At 38.1% G+C, this 20,701-nt stretch overlaps 1 protein-coding gene across 2 annotated transcripts in view; it reads right to left on the bottom strand.

Annotated features, from left to right (window-relative positions):
• Positions 1 to 20,701, bottom strand: part of DACH2 (dachshund family transcription factor 2) — a 430,511-nt gene that overhangs the window by 199,888 nt on the left and 209,922 nt on the right. For both annotated transcript variants that reach the window (XM_051969293.1, XM_051969294.1), the window contains exon 2: positions 15,871 to 15,986. In XM_051969293.1, the coding sequence (XP_051825253.1) occupies positions 15,871 to 15,986 (116 nt within the window). The remainder of the gene's footprint in view (positions 1 to 15,870; positions 15,987 to 20,701) is intronic.

Raw genomic sequence — 20,701 nt, 5'->3', positions numbered from 1 at the left:
CTCAATGGCTCTGAGATCGCACACTAACTGTGCTGAGGGGCATTTCAGGCCCACCTTCTCATCTAAGCACCTCTTGTCTAGACAGAAAATAAGGGATATATACAAACACAACAATAAGGATCAGGAGGAGAATTTTTTTAAAAAGCAGGGATATTAATCATTGATCTTATACAAAGTCAAAATCAAAGATTCAATCAAGAGAAAAATCTATATTATACGTCAGTCATATAAATATTCTATTAGCTGCTTGATTACATATGGGTAAATGCATTGGTATATATGTATACATGTATGTAAGTGTACATATACATATATGTATATACGTGTGTGAATATGTATGTGTATGTATGTATCTGTCCTTAACTGTAGCCTAATTGGGGGAAGTGAGAGCAATGAAAAATAAAGTAAAAGTATACAGCACAAAATAAAAGAATAACCTACAAGGAAACAAAGAAAAGATGCATTCGCACAAATATAATTTTTTCTATTATTATTCTGTATCTATTCCTGCTTTGGAAATGGAAATGGAAATCTGACATATATTTTGAATCCTCCCTGATGTTCCATTGGGCATATGATAATGTTTTGTTTTGTTTTGATTTTTAATTTCTTTTTCTGTCTCTTTTTTCTATTATATTTTTCTTATTTTGCATTTAGTTCAATAAATAAATTTAAAATAAATAGCTGTGAATCTGAATGTTTAAATTAAATAAATAAGGCAAATAGAAGATCTATGATTTGGGGGGGGGGGGGGGGCTTCTCAATGTCCTTCCACAGAGTCATCCTGTGATCTGTCCAGGACTTAAAGGTCCTAGAGAGTCATCTGAGGCATGGAAATTAAGTGACTTGGGGTTCTGACTCTCTTCTATGTCTGAGAATCTGGTGACATCTCAGGAGTCCCTTCTCTGAATAACGTTTTTAAATGTGAAAAATTTTTTTAAAAAGAATATTACAAAGGCTAGTGAAAATAAAGTAATTTTTGTCCTGTTAAAGTTGACAGATGCCCTGAAATCCCCAGGGGCCACAAGTTAAGGAATCGTGCTCTCAAGAGTCATGGATTGAGAGCAGAAAGGGCTTCCAAAAGGCATCAAATCCAAACCATGTATTTCAGAGCTGAGGAACGGAAGTCCCAGAGAAGCATCTGCGAGATAGAGAGGGCAGTAGAAGCAAAGTCTTCTGATGGAGTAAGATCACACTCAAAGAGAGATGGTCCCTGGCAGGTCACACATTGACTCAAAAGAGCACAAATTAACATTATTTATATTATATATATAATATACATTTATAATAATATATATAATATATATTTATAATAATATATATAACAATATAATATTATTTATATTGTAGTGAATTTTCTAACCTTTTCTTAAACGGTTCCCAATAACATTTCAAACTAGTTCCTGGGAGTTTAATTATTCTGTCTTTCCCTACCCTAGTACTCTTTCCCCTATAGGGAATGGCATGAGGACTCTGGGATTTCAGGTAAGCCCAGCACTCTGGGCCATATCACCACTTGTTTTTTTTTTTTTAAACAATTGAATAATAATTTCAATGTTTCATATAACTTGAAATTACATGTTTTATTTCTCCTCTGATACTGAGTAGTCCTGAAACAGGTTTCATTCTGGGAGTTGCACTATCTTTAAACAGTTTAAGAACAATCTACTTAAGCTTCCTTTCAGGCTAATGGTTTAAAAAAAACAAGGCATCATCCAACACAAGTTAAGGAAGAACAAGGAGGCAGTGATTGTCTTAGTCAAAAGAGAATAAAGCAACAATGTCTTAACATAAATTTGGGCTCATAAAGATAATCCTATGATTTCAGAAAGGCCTGGAAAGACGTATATGAACTGATATTAAATGAAATGAGCAGGACCAGGAGATCATTATATACTTCAACAACAATACTATATGATGATCAATTCTGATGGACGTGACCCTCTTCAACAATGAGATGAAACAAATCAGCTTCAATAGAACAGTAATGAATTGAAGCAAAAGAACTCAGGGAAGTGAGTGTGAACCACTACATAGAATTCCCAATCCCTCTATTTTTGTCCACCTGCATTTTTGATTTCCTTCACAGGTTAATTGTACACTATTTCAAAGTCCGATTCTTTTTGTGCAGCAAAATAACTGTATGGACATGTATACATATATTGTATTTATCATATGCTTTAACATATTTAACATGTACTGGTCTACCTGCCATCTGGGGGAGGGGATGAATGGAAGGAAGGGAAAAGTTGGAACAAAAGGTTTTGCAACTGTCAGTGCTGAAAAATTTACCCATGCATATATCTTGTAAATAAAAAGCTATAATAAAAAATAAAATTAAAAAAAGATAATCCTAGTCCAGAATGTAGGCACAAAAAGACCCCCTTCTTGTTGTCAAAGGATGAGGAACTGGCAAGAGGCAAATCCAACATGGTAGTCCTAATAATGTCATGGTTGCACCAAAGTTGAAGTCATTTTTTATTTGGCTTCTCAAAATTAGGTTTGCTCTTTTCTGCGATGGAGCTTCTCTTTCTAGATGAAGAGAAGGGAAGAGATAACATAACTTGAACAGGGTTGTTTGGCCAGGGCCAGGGTTGATTCTGCTCTTTTTGTGGGACTCACTCACCTAAACAAGTCAACTGAATAAGTGGAGATGGAGGGAAACAGGGAGAACAAAAGGGACATGTGGGCCATCTGAGAGCAGAGTCCTCACGAGGCAGAGCCAGAGACCAGCACATCACATTGGCTACATCCTACTCTGCAAAGGGAGGTGAAAAATCCAGTGCAGGTACTTATGCAGCTGCCATATAATCAGTGTGTATACAGAGACTTTTCTCCCATTTCTGGAAGAGTGCAATAATAATGTAGTCTCAGATGTGAGGGAACTCAGTGAGCCAAACAACAGGCATGGACTGTCTGGATGAGGTTTGAGCTACTCGTCAGTGACATTTGGAAAACAGTTCATTTGAAAAGCATAGCTAATCAATCTTCAAATGAATTATTCCTGAAGAAATTCAGCTGGTTTATGCGATTCCCACTGATAAAAAAAAAAAAAAACATGGGAAACACCCTTAAATTAATTCTACATTATCACCTTTTTTCAACCCATTTTCAAAAGCAAATCAACTTCATGATTCAACTCCAATCCTGTCCAGGTTTGGAAGAATGCTATGATTATCCCATACTTGAAAGAAACACAACCTCTCAGACCAGATGTTAGTATAATGATAAGGTGACCTTGCTTAACCTATTACTACTGTATCAAAATACTTTTTCAACATGGGAAAGGCTGTGGAAGGCTATCATATTTTTCCTTTCAGATATTCCTCATAACTAAGAGTCTGCCATTCTTATATAGTTTATTTTATAATCTACTTGGATTTCACAAGTATATAAAACATTGTGTGTAATACAATCTTTTCTTAATAAAGGGCCATTTTTTTATTGAAAGTCTCTAACTCTGCCTCAGTACCATGATTCTTGGCATACTGGTTTTTCTCATTAAGATTCTCCACTCTTCCAGACTAACCTACTAGCCTTCTATTTTGAGAAAGAGAATAAAAATGGTGAGCTTAAAAACAAGTTAAAATCTTTGTCCCTCATTATATTTGAAGACAGGAGCAATTCAACCAAATTCTTGATCGCTTGTGGTTGTTGGAAAGCAGAGGAAAGGAAAGATAATACAGTTAAGCATTATGTTAAGAGAGACCAAAAAATCCATTCTTAGTCTCTCAAGTTGTTGCTCCCCCATATGAGAAATATAGCTAGCATTTATGTGGCACTTGAAGATTTCCAAAACATTCAATATGTATTTATATCTGTCTTTTCAATGATTCCATCTACTAGCTGCAAATCACTGTCCTCCCACCATCTGTGAAGAATCAGCCTACAGGCAAACCAAAGGATAAGGGGAAAAGGCAACACAGAGCATTGAAGGAGGGCACAGGATCAGAAGACCAGAAATCCGGATTTCTCGAAAAGAACTCAGATTGGCTACCTGGGCCAATTTGCTCTTTTTACCCATGAAGACAGTGAGAATCAAGGAAGATGAATGACTTCTAAAAGTCACATAGATGCTAACTGTTGAAGGAGGACCTCAGTACGGAGCCTTCCAGAGTACCATGTGATAGTGAAAGAAAAGAAGCCACTCAGGGGCAAGAGCAAAGAGTAACACATTAACAAACATTGGATTAATATCCACAAAATATCCTGAACCGATAGCAAGGTCTCCAGTATAATGGATAGAATCTCTCTGGAGGGTTTGTAAAAGGACATGGGAAATAATGAGCCAGGATGAACAAACACAGAGGGCCTGTAATTTGCACTGTTGGAGAGAAAATCCCCACAGAATCATGAACCCATTAAAACACTGATGTATTTCTTTCTTTCTTTCTCTGCCCCCCAACTCCTCCCTCCCTCCCTCCCTCCCTCCCTCCCTCTCTCTCTCCTCTCTCTCTCTCTCTCTCTCTCTCGCTCTCTCTCTCTCTCTCTCTCTCACACACACACACACACACACACACCCCGCCAAATTAGGACTCTACAATCACATTTTCTTTTCCGTACTGCTATAATAATATATACATCTTTATAAATTACAAAAACACTCTAACATTATTTTCCATTGTAGGTAATAGAATGAGGTCGTTAGTGTAACATGGAGTGTAGGATGAAGAAAGAATTATTCAATACTTCCAAGTACCTACAGTTTTAACAAGGTGGATATTGCCTCCAGTTACTGTCCATTCTATGTGTTTAGCTTTTTCTTTTCATCATTCCATCACAGGGTGTTTTCCAGGATATTAAGGCCCTTCCTTTAGCACTCCTGGCATTTTAAGGATGCCAATGAAACCCATAAGCTGCCAATCAAAGATCTGGCCTTGTCATCATGCAACCAATCCCTTCTTCTATTTGAACGATACCATCCGTTGGACTGCTGGCATTAGTACTAACATAAGAATGATATCAAAAGGATGGGTCACTGTTTTAGGAAGAGAATTGGGGTCGTTAAAAGAACTGACTGATTTCTCCAACCAGCCTGCTTTCTTCTTCCTATTCAAAGCTATTTGCAAACCTAAAACAGATCTAATGTGCAAGTTTAATCAAATACAATCACCATTATATTAGTATCTGTTTTGTAAGGAAGAGAAAGAGGGAGAGAAACATACAAAATCTCCCAAGTGAATATTTAGTTTTGTTTGTTTCAGTACGTGGACTTGGAGGTTTTAAAACGTAAGAAATGACTTAGAAAAAATAACAACAAAATTCATATGGAAGAACAAAAGGTTGAGAATTTCAAGGGAATTAATGAAAAAAAAATTCAAATGAAGGTGGCCTAGCTGTACCTGATCTAAAACTATATTATAAAGCAGCAGTCACCAAAACCATTTGGTAGTGGCTAAGAAATAGACTAGTTGATCAGTGGAATAGGTTAGGTTCACAGGACAAAATAGTCAATAACTATAGCAATGTCTTTGACAAACCCAAAGATCCCAACTTTTGGGATAAGAATTCATTATTTGACAAAAACTGCTGGGAAAACTGGAAATTAGTATGGCAGAAATTAGGCACTGACCCACACTTAACACCATACACCAAGTGAAGATCAAAATGGGTCCATGATTTAGGCATAAAGAACAAGATCATAAATAAATTAGAGGAACATAAGATAGTTTATCTCTCAAACTTGTGGAGGAGGAAAGACTTTGTGACCAAAGAAGCACCAGAGATCATTATTGATCACAAAATAGAAAATTTTGATTACATCAAATTAAAAAGCCTTTGTACAAACAAAACTAATGTAAACAAGATTAGAAGGGAAACAACAAACTGGGAAAACATTTTTACAGTTAAAGGTTCTGATAAAGGCCTCATTTCCAAAATATATAGAGAAGTGACTCAAATTTATAAGAAATCAAGCCATTCTCCAATTGATAAATGGTCAAAGGATATGAACAGACAATTTTCAGATGATGAAACTGAAAGTATTTCCACTCATATGAAAGAGTGTTCCAAATCACTATTGATCAGAGAAATGCAAATTAAGACAATTCTGAGATACCACTACACACCTGTCAGATTGGCTAAGATGACAGGAAAAGATAATGATGAATGTTGGAAGAGATGCCGGAAAACTGGGACACTGATGCATTGTTGATGGAGTTGTGAACGAATCCAACCATTCTGGAGAGCAATCTGGAATTATGCCCCAAAAGTTATCAATCTGTGCATAACCTTTGGTCCAGCAGTGCTGCCACTGGGCTTATATCCCAAAGAGATACTAAAGAAGGGAAAGGGACATGTATGTGCCAAAATGTTTGTGGCGGCTAGAAACTGGAAAATGAATGGATTCCCATCAGTTGGAGAATGGTTGGGCAAATTGTGGTATAGAAATGTTATGGAATATTACTATTCTGTAAGAAATGACCAGCAGAATGAATACAGAGAAGCTTGGAGAGACTTACATGAACTGACCAGGAGATCATTATACACTTCAACAACGATATCGTATGAGGATGTATTCTGATGGAAGTGGATTTCTATGACAAAGAGAAGATCTAACTCAGTTCCAACTGATCAATGATGGACAGAATCAGCTACACCCAGAGAAGGAACACTGGGAAATGAGTGCGAACTGTGTGCATTTTTTGTTTTTCTTCCCAGGTTATTTTTACCTTCTGAATCCAATTCTCCCTGTGCAACAAGAGAACTGTTTGGTTCTGCACACATATATTGTATCTAGAATATACCATAACATATTTAACATGTATAGGACTGCTTGCCATCTAGGGGAAAGGGTGGAGGAAAGGAAGGGAAAAGTCAGAACAGAAATGAGTGCAAGGGATAATGTTGTAAAAAATTACCCATGCATATGTACTGTCAATAAAAAGTTATTTAAAAAATTAAATTATTTCATGAAAAAAAAGTTTGTTCATGCTAACATTTGTAAATGTCAACCATGCATCCCAGCAATACTTATCCCCATATCAATTCTTACTTCCCTACGCAGTAGTTTCTGTTAATTTGTTGTATTTTTACGGAGTAAGGACCCACATCTTTTTCACAGCCTGTCAATATAGCATCAAATTCAAGCAATCATAAGCCTAAAAATTAGCACACTGCATAAATATGGATCTCATTTGGATTTGGTCATTTGGGGAGCAAGTGACTGAACTGGGCTTCACACAAAGAAAAGAATTCTGACCATGTTCCTAGTGAGATGCTACTTACTACTGACCTGGCAATTTCTCTTCCAGACCAGCAACTGTGGTTTTACTATTCACCATAGGATATAATGCTGTTGAATATCAGCTAAAGAGATCAAGACACATGCTGTCATTATTCATATATGACAATGATGCCCCTGATTGGATGCCTTCCCGTGCATATAAATGCGGCTGATTCTATGACTTCCTATGTATACAAATGTGGTTTGAAAACTGAGGCAGAAAATGGTAATGTTTCCAACAAGGGTTAGCAGGCACGTCTTTCCTTTGGAGGACATTTGTGGCCTCTACCAACAAGGTTTTTCCCTTGGGCCTCCAGGGCTCACCATCTAGCACCCTATGATCATGTCATCCATATGATCTCCTACTATGTAAACAACACAGGGAGATAGTACTGAAGACAAATTGGCAGCAGATTTACATAATGGTGATTAGTATTTCTATAAGGTGAGACTGCCATAAAAAGGCTTAAGCTTCAACTGATCACAAACAGCAAGAAGAAATTTAAAAAGAGAGATGTGGGCCGGCTAAGTGAGGGCTAAACTGAAGCTTTCCTAAAAGAATTCATGGGGAGAAGAGGGGTGAGCGCTACCCCACAGAAGGAACCAGCTCAGTGATGAATGAAGGAGCCAGTCTTGGAAGAGAATTTCCTCATACTCGGTTAACAAGAGAAGTCATAACTTTTCTGTGATAAGTAGACAGATATTCTTTGTATCAGAGAATTATAGAGCTGGATGAGCCCTCACTGGGCATCTAAACCCAACCTGTCCCCATGATAACATACATGGCCATTCATCCCAGCTTTTGCTTAGAAACCTCCATGGAGGAGAAAACCAAGTCTGGCAGAATCAAAATGGAATTTGTGGAAATAAAACAGCAGAGATTAAGTTAATGTGACCAAATCGACCATTCTCAGCCTCTACAAGACATGTTCATGTGGCCATGTTCCAAGCCTCTGGCCTGGCCTTCTTTCTATGCTTGCTCCCTTAAGGGAACTCATCAGCTTCTCCTGGTGTTAAAGCACATTTTGACAAAGGTAATGGTCAAAGTCATGTAACCAATCTTAGAGTCACTTCTGAACTTCAGTGCCACAGCATCATATACCTGCTGGGTATCTCATAGACTCCCCATACACATTTCAAACTCATGATGTCCCAAAACAGCAGACACTACTTTCTCCAACAAAACCCACTCTTTGCCCAAATTTCCACACTTCTGTTGAAGGAACCATCATTCTCCCAGTTTCACAGGCTTGGTACCTCGACATTCACCTCTGATTAGTCCTCCTTTACCCTTTTAACAATACTCAATCACTGCCAAGATTGGGCAATTCTCTCTCCACAATTCCTGCATCTATCCCCTACTCTTCCATTATTCGACCCCACTTTTGTTCAGGCCCTCATCACCTCCTAGCTTTTTAATGGTTTTCTCTTATTCTAATACCCTTCACCATTACATCCTCCACAAAGCTGCCAAAATAATCTTCCTAAGGGACAGGTCTGACCTTGTCTTCTTTCAACTCCAAAGTGTCTAATAGCTCCCCACTGCCCAGAAGGCAAACAGGAACTTTCTGGCTTGGCATTTAAGGCGGCTGCAATCTGGCTCTCACTGACCTTCTACGGTCCTTTTTCTCAACTTCCCCTTTACAAAATTCAAGCAAAATTGACTGAAAAATTTAAATTTAAATCTCAGAATTTAATATACCATCTCCTGCCTCCATGCTCGCTCAAACAACATTCCCCATGCCTGGAATGTAATCACTCATCATCCCCTCCTCTCAGGAATATGCCTTCCAGCATTTTGTAATGTTGCAGGAAATCAATTTTTCTATCTAAGAGATTACCTCTCTTGCCCAGTTCTGTGTAATCTGATTAGCCATGGCACATATAAGGTTTCTCACCAAAACTCAAAGGTGTTTGTGCACATGCCTCAGTGTACAACTGTGCACATGTACAGTTGTAAAGTACAGTGTCCCACGTCACAGTTGTGTCAGTTGTAGAGTACAGTGTCCCACCGTAAGTTTGTTGAGAGGAAGAATTGTAGCATCCAGTGTTCTCACTGGCCCATACAAAAAAGAGGCATTAAAGACATATGGATAAGTACTCTTACTTAGTAGAGAGATCACGAGGAGCAGGTACATAGACATACATAGGGAAGAAATACTAAAAGATTTTTAATGATGTAGTTTTATGGGCACAGCCCTTTAGACCTTTTCTGGAAACCATATCAACATTAGTGCATGTAAAGTATAGAATCGCACACTTGATCCCCACCTCTATCCCTACCATACATTGCATCTTCATTTCCACTCTACAAAACTCCTACCTACTTTACTTCATCATACTCAGGCTTGAGTGCCATCTTATATGAGGCCTTTCTTGATCCTCCACTTAGCCACCCATTAAATAGTAAATAAATCCCTTTACTTGAAATGAGTTCTTCTGATTTGGAATATCATTTCTACTTTCTTATTCATGTCCATATTTGATTCCTCCAGTAAAAGAGAAGCATCTTATAGGCAGAAGCTATATAATTTTCTCTTTTTATCCCAAACATGTTAAAAAATAATATATAAACACAGCAAATATTTATTGCATTGAATTGTTAATCAATTGCCTTGGAAAGTGTTCCTTTTCAAAATGCAGAAATAATGACCAGAATCTCTCTGAATTTGGGGATGGAGACTGTCCACTTGAAAAACCTCATCAACAAGTGGATGGATGTCTGCATATCAGCTATAACATAAAGTTTCTCCCACAAGCAAACAGTAAAACAACAGACTTATAAATACCAAAGAGAGTAAAGATAGTGGATGATATGCGGGTCATCTTTTGACTTTTCTAATGGGATCTAAATCAAGAAGTTCTTTTGCAGAGTCACCTGGATCCAGAACTACTCAACTCTAGGTCCAGGCAATATTTCTTAGACAGGCAAGAGCTATGCCTACCACTGAATTGCTTTTGCATTTTTGACTATTTTTCAACATCTCAACAACTGCAATAAAGACTTCCTGCTAGCCCAAAATGTCTTTACAACCAAGAGTTCACTTTAAAGGCTACTACTTAAACTGTTCTTTATGTATCCACTGGATTTATATGATGAGAGTTTATCACTTTCACTATTCTCAAAGGTTTATACAAAGTGCTTTATATAAAGGCTTTCACTTGAATCTCACAGTAATAAGTCTTTGAGATAGCCACAATCACCATTCCTGTTTCATAAATGTAGAGACAAAGGTCCCCTAGCACTATGACCAGAAATACTACTAAATCTCACAAGCATTGATTAGGAATTGCTATATGCAGAGTCAGGATTGTATATAGTAGAATGAGCACAAGACTCTGACTCAGAAGGACTGGGGTTCAAAATTTCCCCTGAAAGATACTGTCCCATGACTCTATCTAAAGCTCAAAGGTGCTAGGACCAGGGCAGGGGTGGGGAAGGAGTGAGAGGGGGACAAGGAATTCCTGTCTTGAAGGAGTCTACAATCTGTGTTTAAAATTATGAATCTGATTTGTCCCCTAAACATGGGTCTGCTCTAGGATCAGAGCTTAAGCAACTCCCTCTGGACTCTTAAAGTGGCAGCTGATTCTTTCTGGAATGGTGTCTAATTTGGTTCATCTGTTAACAAGGACAACTGCCATTACAAACTCTGGTCACAAGCATTTGTCCTGAATCATAAGGAAACTCAATTTGAGAAGATAAGGTGGATCATCACCAAACTAGTAGCATCTTGGGGAATTTGATCCCCTTATTCACTCCTGCGACATCCCAGGTATCCTACAGAAGATACCCGGCTCAAAATCAGGGCAGACAAATCATCTGTTAATACTCCTCACCAGCCCAGGAGAGCCCTGACACTCATCAGAAGTCTTACCTGTCTTCTGAAAGCAAAGTCACGAAAGTCACCATAGTACCACAACAGAGATGTCTGCATATAAGTTGCCCAACTAGGGATGAAAAAGATGCTTTAGCCAGAAAGGCTCTGAATTTAGGCTGGAAATAAAGCCCCATTTCCCTTCCAGCCCTAAAGCTGGTGTTATACCATCCTAAGGTCACTGTTTCAAATATGTCTATCTTAAAAAAAAAAGTTGAAAGCCATTTAAGAAGATACCTATTAGCACTTTATTACTTGCTCCTCTCCAATGCACATACAGGTCAGGCAAGACACATTCATCCCAACTACATTACTACCCAATCCCTTCCCTGAATTATCCAAGAACTTGCAAACCAATATTAGTAGGCCTAAATATCTTGATGTCTAACCCATCCAGGGAGCCTGCAGAAGTCTGCATATCTTTGGAAGGAAAGAAAGGAAAGGAGACAGGTTGGGAGAGGGAAAATGAAGAGACGCTGGATACTGCTTTCTCCTTTTCTCCCAATGTTCCAGGGCACCAATGGAAGCCTGAAATTGTTAATATCCTTTACACCTTTAATAGAAAATAGCAAGGAAAACACTTTGCTCTGTAGGGTTCCCTTGACAATTCCTATTTCCAGTGCATTTTATTTAATTAGTATACAGAACTTTTTGGATTAGCTTAACTACATGCTTTAGCTTAATGGGTTATTTCAGTTATTAACAGGAATTCACTGTATCACAATAAAAGAAAATGGTGCCAGGCCACTTTATGCTCTGCCAGGTGCACTGTATACAGGAAAGCTCACTAGTGCTATTTAAATATGTTTCTCCTCTCCAGGGAAGGTAAATAGCCATCTAGGGTATTCGTTAAAGGAGTAAAACCAGAAGTTTCTGCAGAACAGTGGCATTTCATTTACTGTTTGGTGCAAGGGAAGGGAGGATGGAGCAGAGGGGACAGGGAATAGAGGTAGAAAAAGTGGAAATCTGTCTTTCGATAACCCAATAGATTTGGCTTCTGTGTATGTGATTTGTATAAAAGAGCTCTTATTCTGGGCTGGTTTGGGGCCCGACCAGATGGAACGCAGGGCATCATGGGATATGTCATTTATCACTGTGACAGTGCGTAGGCAGCGGTGATCCTCTCACCACGGGGGGGAAGTGAGTGCTGCAAATTTGGAGTGGCATTACAACCGGACTAGTGGAGTTTGGCAACACTTGGACAGATTCTCATTAACTTAATCATATTAATTTATTAGCCATATATATCAAAGTAATTCACTCAAGAATTGTCACAAGGAACAATTTATAACTGTTAACAATCCCCACGGGAGAGAAGGATGGCAGCTATTCTGAAGAACGGCTTTATGTTTGCTGGAAAGAAAAACTATAATCACATCTTGGAATGTCAATGGTCATCAACTGGTTCTTCTTCCACCATCCTTCCCTGAGACTCAATCGCTGAGGAAATGTACAAAGAAAAGAGGATAAAAACTTATTTTGAGAGCAGTAATAATAGTTCGAGTACGTACTCCTCTAGCACATTAAGACTTGCAAAATATTTATGATATCTGATCATCTTCTATAAATGTATTTGTCCTTTAAAATCTATTGGTCAGATTATTTCAAGGAAATCTTATTTTCTACATGCTAAAGTCTAAAGTCACTGTTTTAAGAGCCAGACTAACCAGTTTAAGTTCACGTGTGGTCTTACAAGCTGATACCAGCCAAAGCATGATTCTTGTGAGATTTTAAAACCAATCAAATATATTTCGCTGCTGAGGTCATAGTTCATCCAGTCTCAATTTTGGTTGAATCACAAAGATGGAAATGAACTATGACCTGTGTAAAAGCAAGTCAGATTATGATGGAACTGATTAAAAGAAAATCTGTTACGCATAAAGGATTGGAGAATTTAGGTGAAACTATAATAAACATAGAACTACTGATGGGATGGGCCTCTTGAACAAGATCATTGGCACATGACTCAAAATGCCTCAAATGCAGCTACTATATATAATCAAATGAGTTCCTGTTATTAAAATGATCTCTTTGGATTTCTTCCTTAGTAAGACAAAGTTGACAATGAAATTTAAAAATGATTTCCAGAGCAAATTGAAAACCATTATTAATTTAGGAAGAGCCTAGGCTATGCCCAACCAACTGACTCTTATTGGTCATTCAAAAAGTGATAAAAAGTTTAGAGGCAAAGAACTAGAAATTGAACAGATGCCTATTGGTTGGAGAATGGCCAAATAAGTTACGGTACCTTAACATGATGGAATATTATTGTTCTATATGGAATGATAAGCAGGCTGATTTCAGAAAAGCCTGGGAAGACTTACATGAACTAATGCTGAGTGAAGTGAACAGAACCAAGACATCATTGTACACAGTAACAACAAGATTATGTGATAATCAACTGTGATAGACTTGGCTCTCTTCAATAATGAGGTGATTCAAGGCCATTACAATAGACTTGGGATGGAAAATGTCATCTGCCATAAGCATACAGAGAGAATAATGGAAGCTGAATGTGGATAAAAGCACAGTATTTTCATCATTTTTGTTATTGTTATTGTCTGTTGGCTTGTATTTTTTTTTCCTTTCTCACGGATTTTTCCCCTTTGGTTTGATTTTTCTCATGAACCATGACAAATGTGGAAATATGTTTAAAAGAATTGTACATGTTTACCCTATACTGAATTACTTGCTGTCTGGGGGAGGAAAGGAGGGAAGTATAAAAATCTGGAACAAGTTTTGCAAGGGTGAATGTTGAAAACTATTTTTGTATGTATTTTGAAAATAAAAAGCTATCATCATTATTTTTTTTAAAAAAGTTGGGAATTAAGGAAGATGTGCAGAGCTACCCAATGACCCAATGCAGAAGGGTAACAAATAAGGAACTCTTAACTACTCATTGCTGCCTAGACACTGTGCACAAACACATCTGGTTACACTCAACCATCACCTTGGTCTAGTTTTTTGATTTTTGTCCCCCCACCTCGAATGGTACCATCTTTTCTTTCCTGATATTCATGAAGTAGTGCGATGAGCTCTTACTACCACTAATGCTCACTTCTGAACAGATGACCTGGACTATAGCACCAAAATGCACAACAGTGAAATCACTAGACTGACTGGCCTCCTAGAGAAACTGTTAGTGGATTAGATAAGTATATGCTGGCTCCATTAAAGTGCAGTAGAAGGTAAGTGACATTCCCAAAAACATTTTACCATAATAATGAGAGAACGTCCAACCTTTAAAAAAAAAAATACCCAATACTGAATACTTTTCAAGGGAAACTGCATGGGGGAATTTGGATCTATAGCAGTACATGTTACCTCCCTTTGGGGTGTCAGATAAAATTTCTCTCTCTGTCTAGTGAAACCATACATATGTCTGTGATAAATCTTTCTGATATGAAATAATGAAAAATAAGTATTGGTATATACGTGGATATGTGAATGATGTTTTATTATCTTCTATGACCAGAAGAAAGAGCTAAAGATGTTTCACAATAGAGTTCCTATGGGGCCTACTTTTGTGATTAAATGATTATTCAGAATTTGTATATCACTTTTATGCAATCAGGGTTTTCTCAAGTGACTTTTGAAAAGCTTAATTTGTTGTTCTACAAGTAGTTTATACATTCCCAGACCGCTCTTTCATAAGTGGCATATTAGATTTCCATTAAAATCCCAATCCTGACATGGAGGTCACCTGGGATTTTGGACTGACTCTGGCAAAGTTCAGAAGTCTTTGCCTCTAAGCTGGTAATAGAGGGAATGGACATGTGTTGGCTGAAAATGGGCAAGAAGGATGGTCACCACCACAACTCTCAAACTGCAGAGAGACATGGAGCTAGACACTGGGAAAGGGAATGTGCACATCAATAATCCCTACAGATACATGAAAAACTGAACAAGTAAAGGCTTCAAAATCCAGTTAGCTCCCATGTGATGAACTATTCCAAAGTAGCAGAGTATGAATTAAATGAGGCTTTACTGGATAAAAGCAATTACTGGGCAGGGTAGATGACCCTTTAGTACGGATGTCATATAGGCCATTCTTGTTAGAATGGGCTCTACTAGGTGGCCTGAGAGGTCCCTTTCTCGATGAGTTATTTTGTTATAAAGGTAACATATCAAAAAGCTGAGTTAGCTCGTCACAAAGGCATGACAACAGATATTATCCATTGGGGTGGCCATCCTTCATTGATGCTACTTTCCCTTTTTTTGACATCAGAACAAACACTGAATGAATCATTATGTATTATGACCACATGCATTTTTTTTCCTTACCTTTCCTCATCCCGAGCATTCTTCTAGCTGAAATGGATATAATTAGGCATGCAAACATACATTCATAACTTTCCTGACCTACATATACATTTTATTACCCCATGGAAAGAAAAGGTCAAATGCTTGAATACACAGCTGAAATGTGGAGCTGTGTACTACAGGAGACGTTAAGACTTAGGACCAAGGTTTCTCTAATCTCTGTCACCTTCATCACCACCCGCTTTTCCAACTCAGCCCCCACCAAAGCATTTAATGGGATTTCCTATGAGGAAAGGACAATTAATAAAGAACTGAATTACCAATCCATTAGATTTTAGTCACTGCAGCAATGCAAGAGTTTTCATGAATACTCAAGAAATTCATTAATGTAACCTCTAGTAAAACGTGGAAAGCCCTGAAGGACAAGGCATTCAGATCAATATTAGTTTATTTCAGCTGCTGTGCAAGATGAAGAATCACGGCTGATCATCTCATGGATTTTCTTACCTGTTGGTGAGATAAGGCCTGGCGATATGAGGCCTGGGACGCCATGGGGCAGAAGGCGCGCATTTTCTTGTATGGCCACTCCCAGAGAACGTTTGGGGGGTCGTCCAGGCCTCGAACTGTGAAAACACAAGAAGGAACTTTGGCAAATATTCTCTCTCTTATCAAAGCCTTTATCCATTCTGTTAGCCTTCAAAATCACATATAATTGCCAAGCCTAGTAGGATATTCTAGAAAAATACCATTTTCAGCCATCACTAGAGAAACGGTTCTCAGAAAAAAAAGGCTCTCATCATTACAACAAACACTGACACCAGGGGGGTACAACTTCAGAGTCAAATTATGGTAACAGGTAAACATCTTTCAACATGGATCGTTAGAGGAGTTAACTGTTGCTATAAACCCAAAGTTACCAGACTTAGGAAGGCTACCTGGGGGCCTTTAAATTAATGTTAATCCTGGGTACCTTTGAATTAATGTCAGTCAGGAAGATGGGAAAGATTTGTGAATATTTACTCTGCAGCATGATCTTTTAGGTCTTTCCTCACTGTTCCAAAGGTCAATGGTAGGAAAAGGCATTTGCTCAGCAGAGATGCTGAGAGGAATTTCTTTACCACAATACTGAGAGCTAATGATGCACTCCCTCCAGATTTTTTCTTCCTACTAGTACCTTAGCAAGCAAGCAGACTGCAGAGAAGTACCCTCTCTTGAAGTAAAAGCAGCAATATAAGTCATCTCGATTCCCTTTGCTCACAACATGATGGGTGTTCTTGACTGCTATCTAAGGGTTAACTGAACCCATAAAATGGAACCATTCTTAACCCTCGTCTAAACAGCTTATGAACTACAGGCCCACATTTTAATCCCTAATATAGCTAAGTAAAAGGTTTTATATCTGCCGCATCCATCCACTGTTCTAATGCAGCTGGCATGCCCGACACGTCATTTGGGAGCTGTCACCACAATGAGGAGATTTATAAGTCACATAACATTAGAATCAAGTTGTTTTGACGCCACTGAATAGAGAGAAAATATGACTTTCTAATGTTTGCAAAGATATTGCTGTTGCTTTTAGGAAGGAAGGCATTTTGCAAAGCTGAATAATAGGTCCTGTGACAAAATACTGTGCAATAGTATATTAAATAACCCACTGCAAGAAATGTATGAGGTTCAGATGGAGAACATTTCCAAAAATGACTTCTGGTTCACAAAGAAATTTAAGTTAAAGCTCACTCGATCAACTTTGCAGCCACAAAGCTCTCCATCAATGTAAGACAAACTTGGCTTTTCAATGAAGACAACTTCCAGGAGCCTAACACAGAGGTACTATTATCCCCTTCATTTTTCATATGCTAGGCAAGTGTTATTTTCTTTCATTGTACATCAATATTGTGTATCAATCCAACACAAAAGATTCAGGTGTGGGGTTTTTTTCCTACTTACGACTACAATTTCATCCACCAGCTCCCCTCCCTTCCCCGTATATTCAATTTGGGTCTTAAAAGAAGGCCTAGCAGCCCCTTGGAAATTAATCAATGTTGGATATTTCTTGTATTTAATTTTCTACATCTACATGGCTTCCCCCCAAGTAAACACAAGCTCCCTGAAGGAAGAAACTATTTTGGTTTTGCCTTTGGATCCTTCCCACTTAGCCCATGATGCCTGGCACTTGGTAGGTCAAGAGAAAAAAAATTTATATATCACCTACTAAGTGATAAGAAATTTAGAATTAGTATCTCACCTGAGCCTCACAACAACCCTGAAATGTAACCTGCTCTTACTATCCCTATTTTATAGTTGATTAAAATTGAGGCAGACAGTAGTTCAAAGCCTTGCTCAGGGTCACACAGTAAATAACCGTCTACAGTTACATTTGAACTCAAGACTTCCTAACTCCAGACCCTCTGACTCTATCCAATGTACCAAGTGGATGCCTCGAAAGTAGGTATTTCATTTTGAGTAGGTGAAGGAACAGACTGTAGTTTCTCTTCCTTGTTTGGGGGCTGTTCCCCTGGCTGTACCAGATGACGAGTTTGTGACTCTTAAAAAGGAAAGGAACAATATCAAGTGCTGGTAAATCCCCAGACCCTATGCCCCTACAGAATAACCTTATGCTATTCTCCTGCACACTCTTGCTGAAGTGCGCTTTCCAAGGCCTATCCTAACGTGTCCAGTTTCCTAATATAAAATATTCTAAGTGGTTTTTCAGGCTGACCTCATTTCTGGTTCTGTAGTGTCTACAATATCAACAATATCAATATCAATTCCTTGCCACAGTGTTGTCATCGGTGCAATAGCTCTCCTACAGTCCTGCTTCCATCAACTAAGCTGTTACATATTCCCTTTATTTCCACATGAAATTATTTTTCAAGATGGAGAAAGTTTAACCTGTTCTCTCTGCCAAAATTCTGAACATATCCCCATCGTGGGAAGAATAAACCAACTCAAAGCACTGTTATCCTAATAATCCCAAACCAGGTCCTGGAAAGTGTTAAGGAGAACATAGAAGCTTTCATTTGGGGACAACATCTTCTGTTCCCAAAGGCTACTTATGGTTTCTATCACCATATCTAGGTTATGAAATGAGCAGCTAAACTGCAATTCACAAATAGTTCTTCCTCTTCACTTTCTCCCAATAATTAATCAATAAACTTGAAGTTTTAAATGTGTAAACTTGGGATTTCTTTATAAAATGTGCATCTCTTTGAATCCTAAAAGAAAGCAATGTCCTTGGCTTAGGCCTGTACCTACAGCAGCAATCAGTTCATTAATGAGCCCACACCATGGACATAGCTCCACACATACCTCCTCATCAACAAAAAGATTTTGGTACTGGAGGAAATCACCCTTGGGGGAATTTCTCTCTCTTTTATTTCCTGAATAAACTTCAGGGAATGTGAACACTTGTGGAGTGGTGGAAGGTATGCCCTATGGAGTTTTTAAAGACATCAACATTCACAGCCCAGCAAAAAACTACTTAACTAAATCTTCGGGAAACTTGCTGAAACCTCCTAAAAGAAAAAAAAATGAACTGGTTCCAGTTATTTGTAAGATAACCAATTATCACACATGTTTCCTATACATATGCCACCATACATTAGTATGATTAGCATGAGCCCAATTTCCCCATTAATCTTTTCTTCAGGTGGAGAGTATCCTTTATGCCAACTGTTTTTATGATACCACCTAGGTAAATATACTCTTCTAAAAACTACTTCCTGATAATCCACAGGAAACACCCCACTGGGGGCTCATTAAACTCCACTACTAGAAAGCCCAATTCCTCAGAGTTTATCCCTAAGGCCCAAAGGAAATTATTCAGCAGTCAATAGAGAGAAATGACTTCAGAGGGAATGCTGGATGTCTATTACCCATCTGTGTATAATATTAATGTTCAAATTAATCTCTTATCAAAACTTTAAGTCAATCCTTAAGAGTATATTATTATTCTCTTTGAGCAAATGATTAAAGGACCGAGTCCTTCATTGCTCACCTTAACCACAAGAAAGCCTTATAATCTTTGAAATGTCAGAAGGCTTCTATTCCCTGTCAGTGATAGAAACAACCAGGACACCAGGGAAAAACCGTTTTAGGGTTCTGTAAGAATACTGAGCCTTGAAGCCTAGCAGAGACTCTCACCTAAGACTCCCTAGAACTTAGGGAGGATTTTATGAAATTAGATAAAAACTTCAATGTTCCCTACACCCACACAGATCACCGATAGTCTTCAAGAATTGCAGTGTCCCACCTCTCAGACTGGCTAGGATGACAGGAAAAGATAAATGTTGAAGGGGATGTGGGGAAACTGGGATACTAATACATTGTTGGTGGAGTTGTGAAATGATCCAACTGTTCTGGAGAGCAATCTGGAACTATGCCCAAAGGGCTATCAAACTATGCATACCCTTTGATCCAGCAGCATCTCTACTGGGTCTGTATCCCAAAGTGATCATAAAAGAAGGGAAAAGGACCCACATGTGCAAAAAATGTTGGTAGCGGCCCTTTTTGTAGTCACAAGGAACTTGAAATTGAGCCAATGCTCATCAGCTAGAGAATGGTTGAATAAACTGCGATATGTGAAGGTAATGTTCCATAACAAACAATGAGCAGGCTGATTTCAGAAAAGCTTGGAAAGACTTCTATGAACTGAGACTGAGTGAAGTGAGCAGAAGCAAGACATAATTGTACACAGTAATGACAAGATTATGTGATGACCAACTGTGATAGACTTGGCTCTTTTCCACAATGTGGTGATTCAAGGAAATTCCAATAGACTTTGGATGGAAAATGCCAATCACATCTAGAGAGAGAACTATGGAGACTGAGTATGGATTGAAGCACAGTATTTTTGCTTTGTTTTTCTTTTGGTCTGATTTTTCATGTACAACATAACAAGTATAGAAATCTTTTTTTAAAATGTCACATACGTAACCTATATTAAACTGATTGCTATTTTGGGGAAGGGGAGGGAAGGGGAAGGAGGGTGAAAAACCTAGAATGTAAAGTCTTACAAAAATGAACATTGAAAACTATCTTTACATGTATTTAGAAAATAAAATACTATAAAATATATTTTTGAAAAAGAATTGCTGTATCTAGTGTTTGACAAACCCAAAGATCCTAACTTTTGGGATAAGAATTCATTATTTGATAAAAACTGCTGGGATAACTGGAAATTAGTATGGCAGAAATTAGGCATGGACCCACACTTAACACCATATACCAAGATAAGATCAAAATGGGTCCATGACCTAGGCACAAAGAACGAGATTATAAATAAATTAGAGGGCCATAGGATAGTTTATCTCTCAGACTTGTGGAGGAGAAAGAAATT

The sequence above is a fragment of the Antechinus flavipes genome, chromosome X (genome assembly GCF_016432865.1).
Source record: "Antechinus flavipes isolate AdamAnt ecotype Samford, QLD, Australia chromosome X, AdamAnt_v2, whole genome shotgun sequence".
NCBI classification, from domain to species: Eukaryota; Metazoa; Chordata; class Mammalia; order Dasyuromorphia; family Dasyuridae; genus Antechinus; species Antechinus flavipes.
The sequence above is the reverse complement of the archived record's forward strand: the minus strand, read 5'-3'. Positions and strand labels throughout refer to the sequence as shown.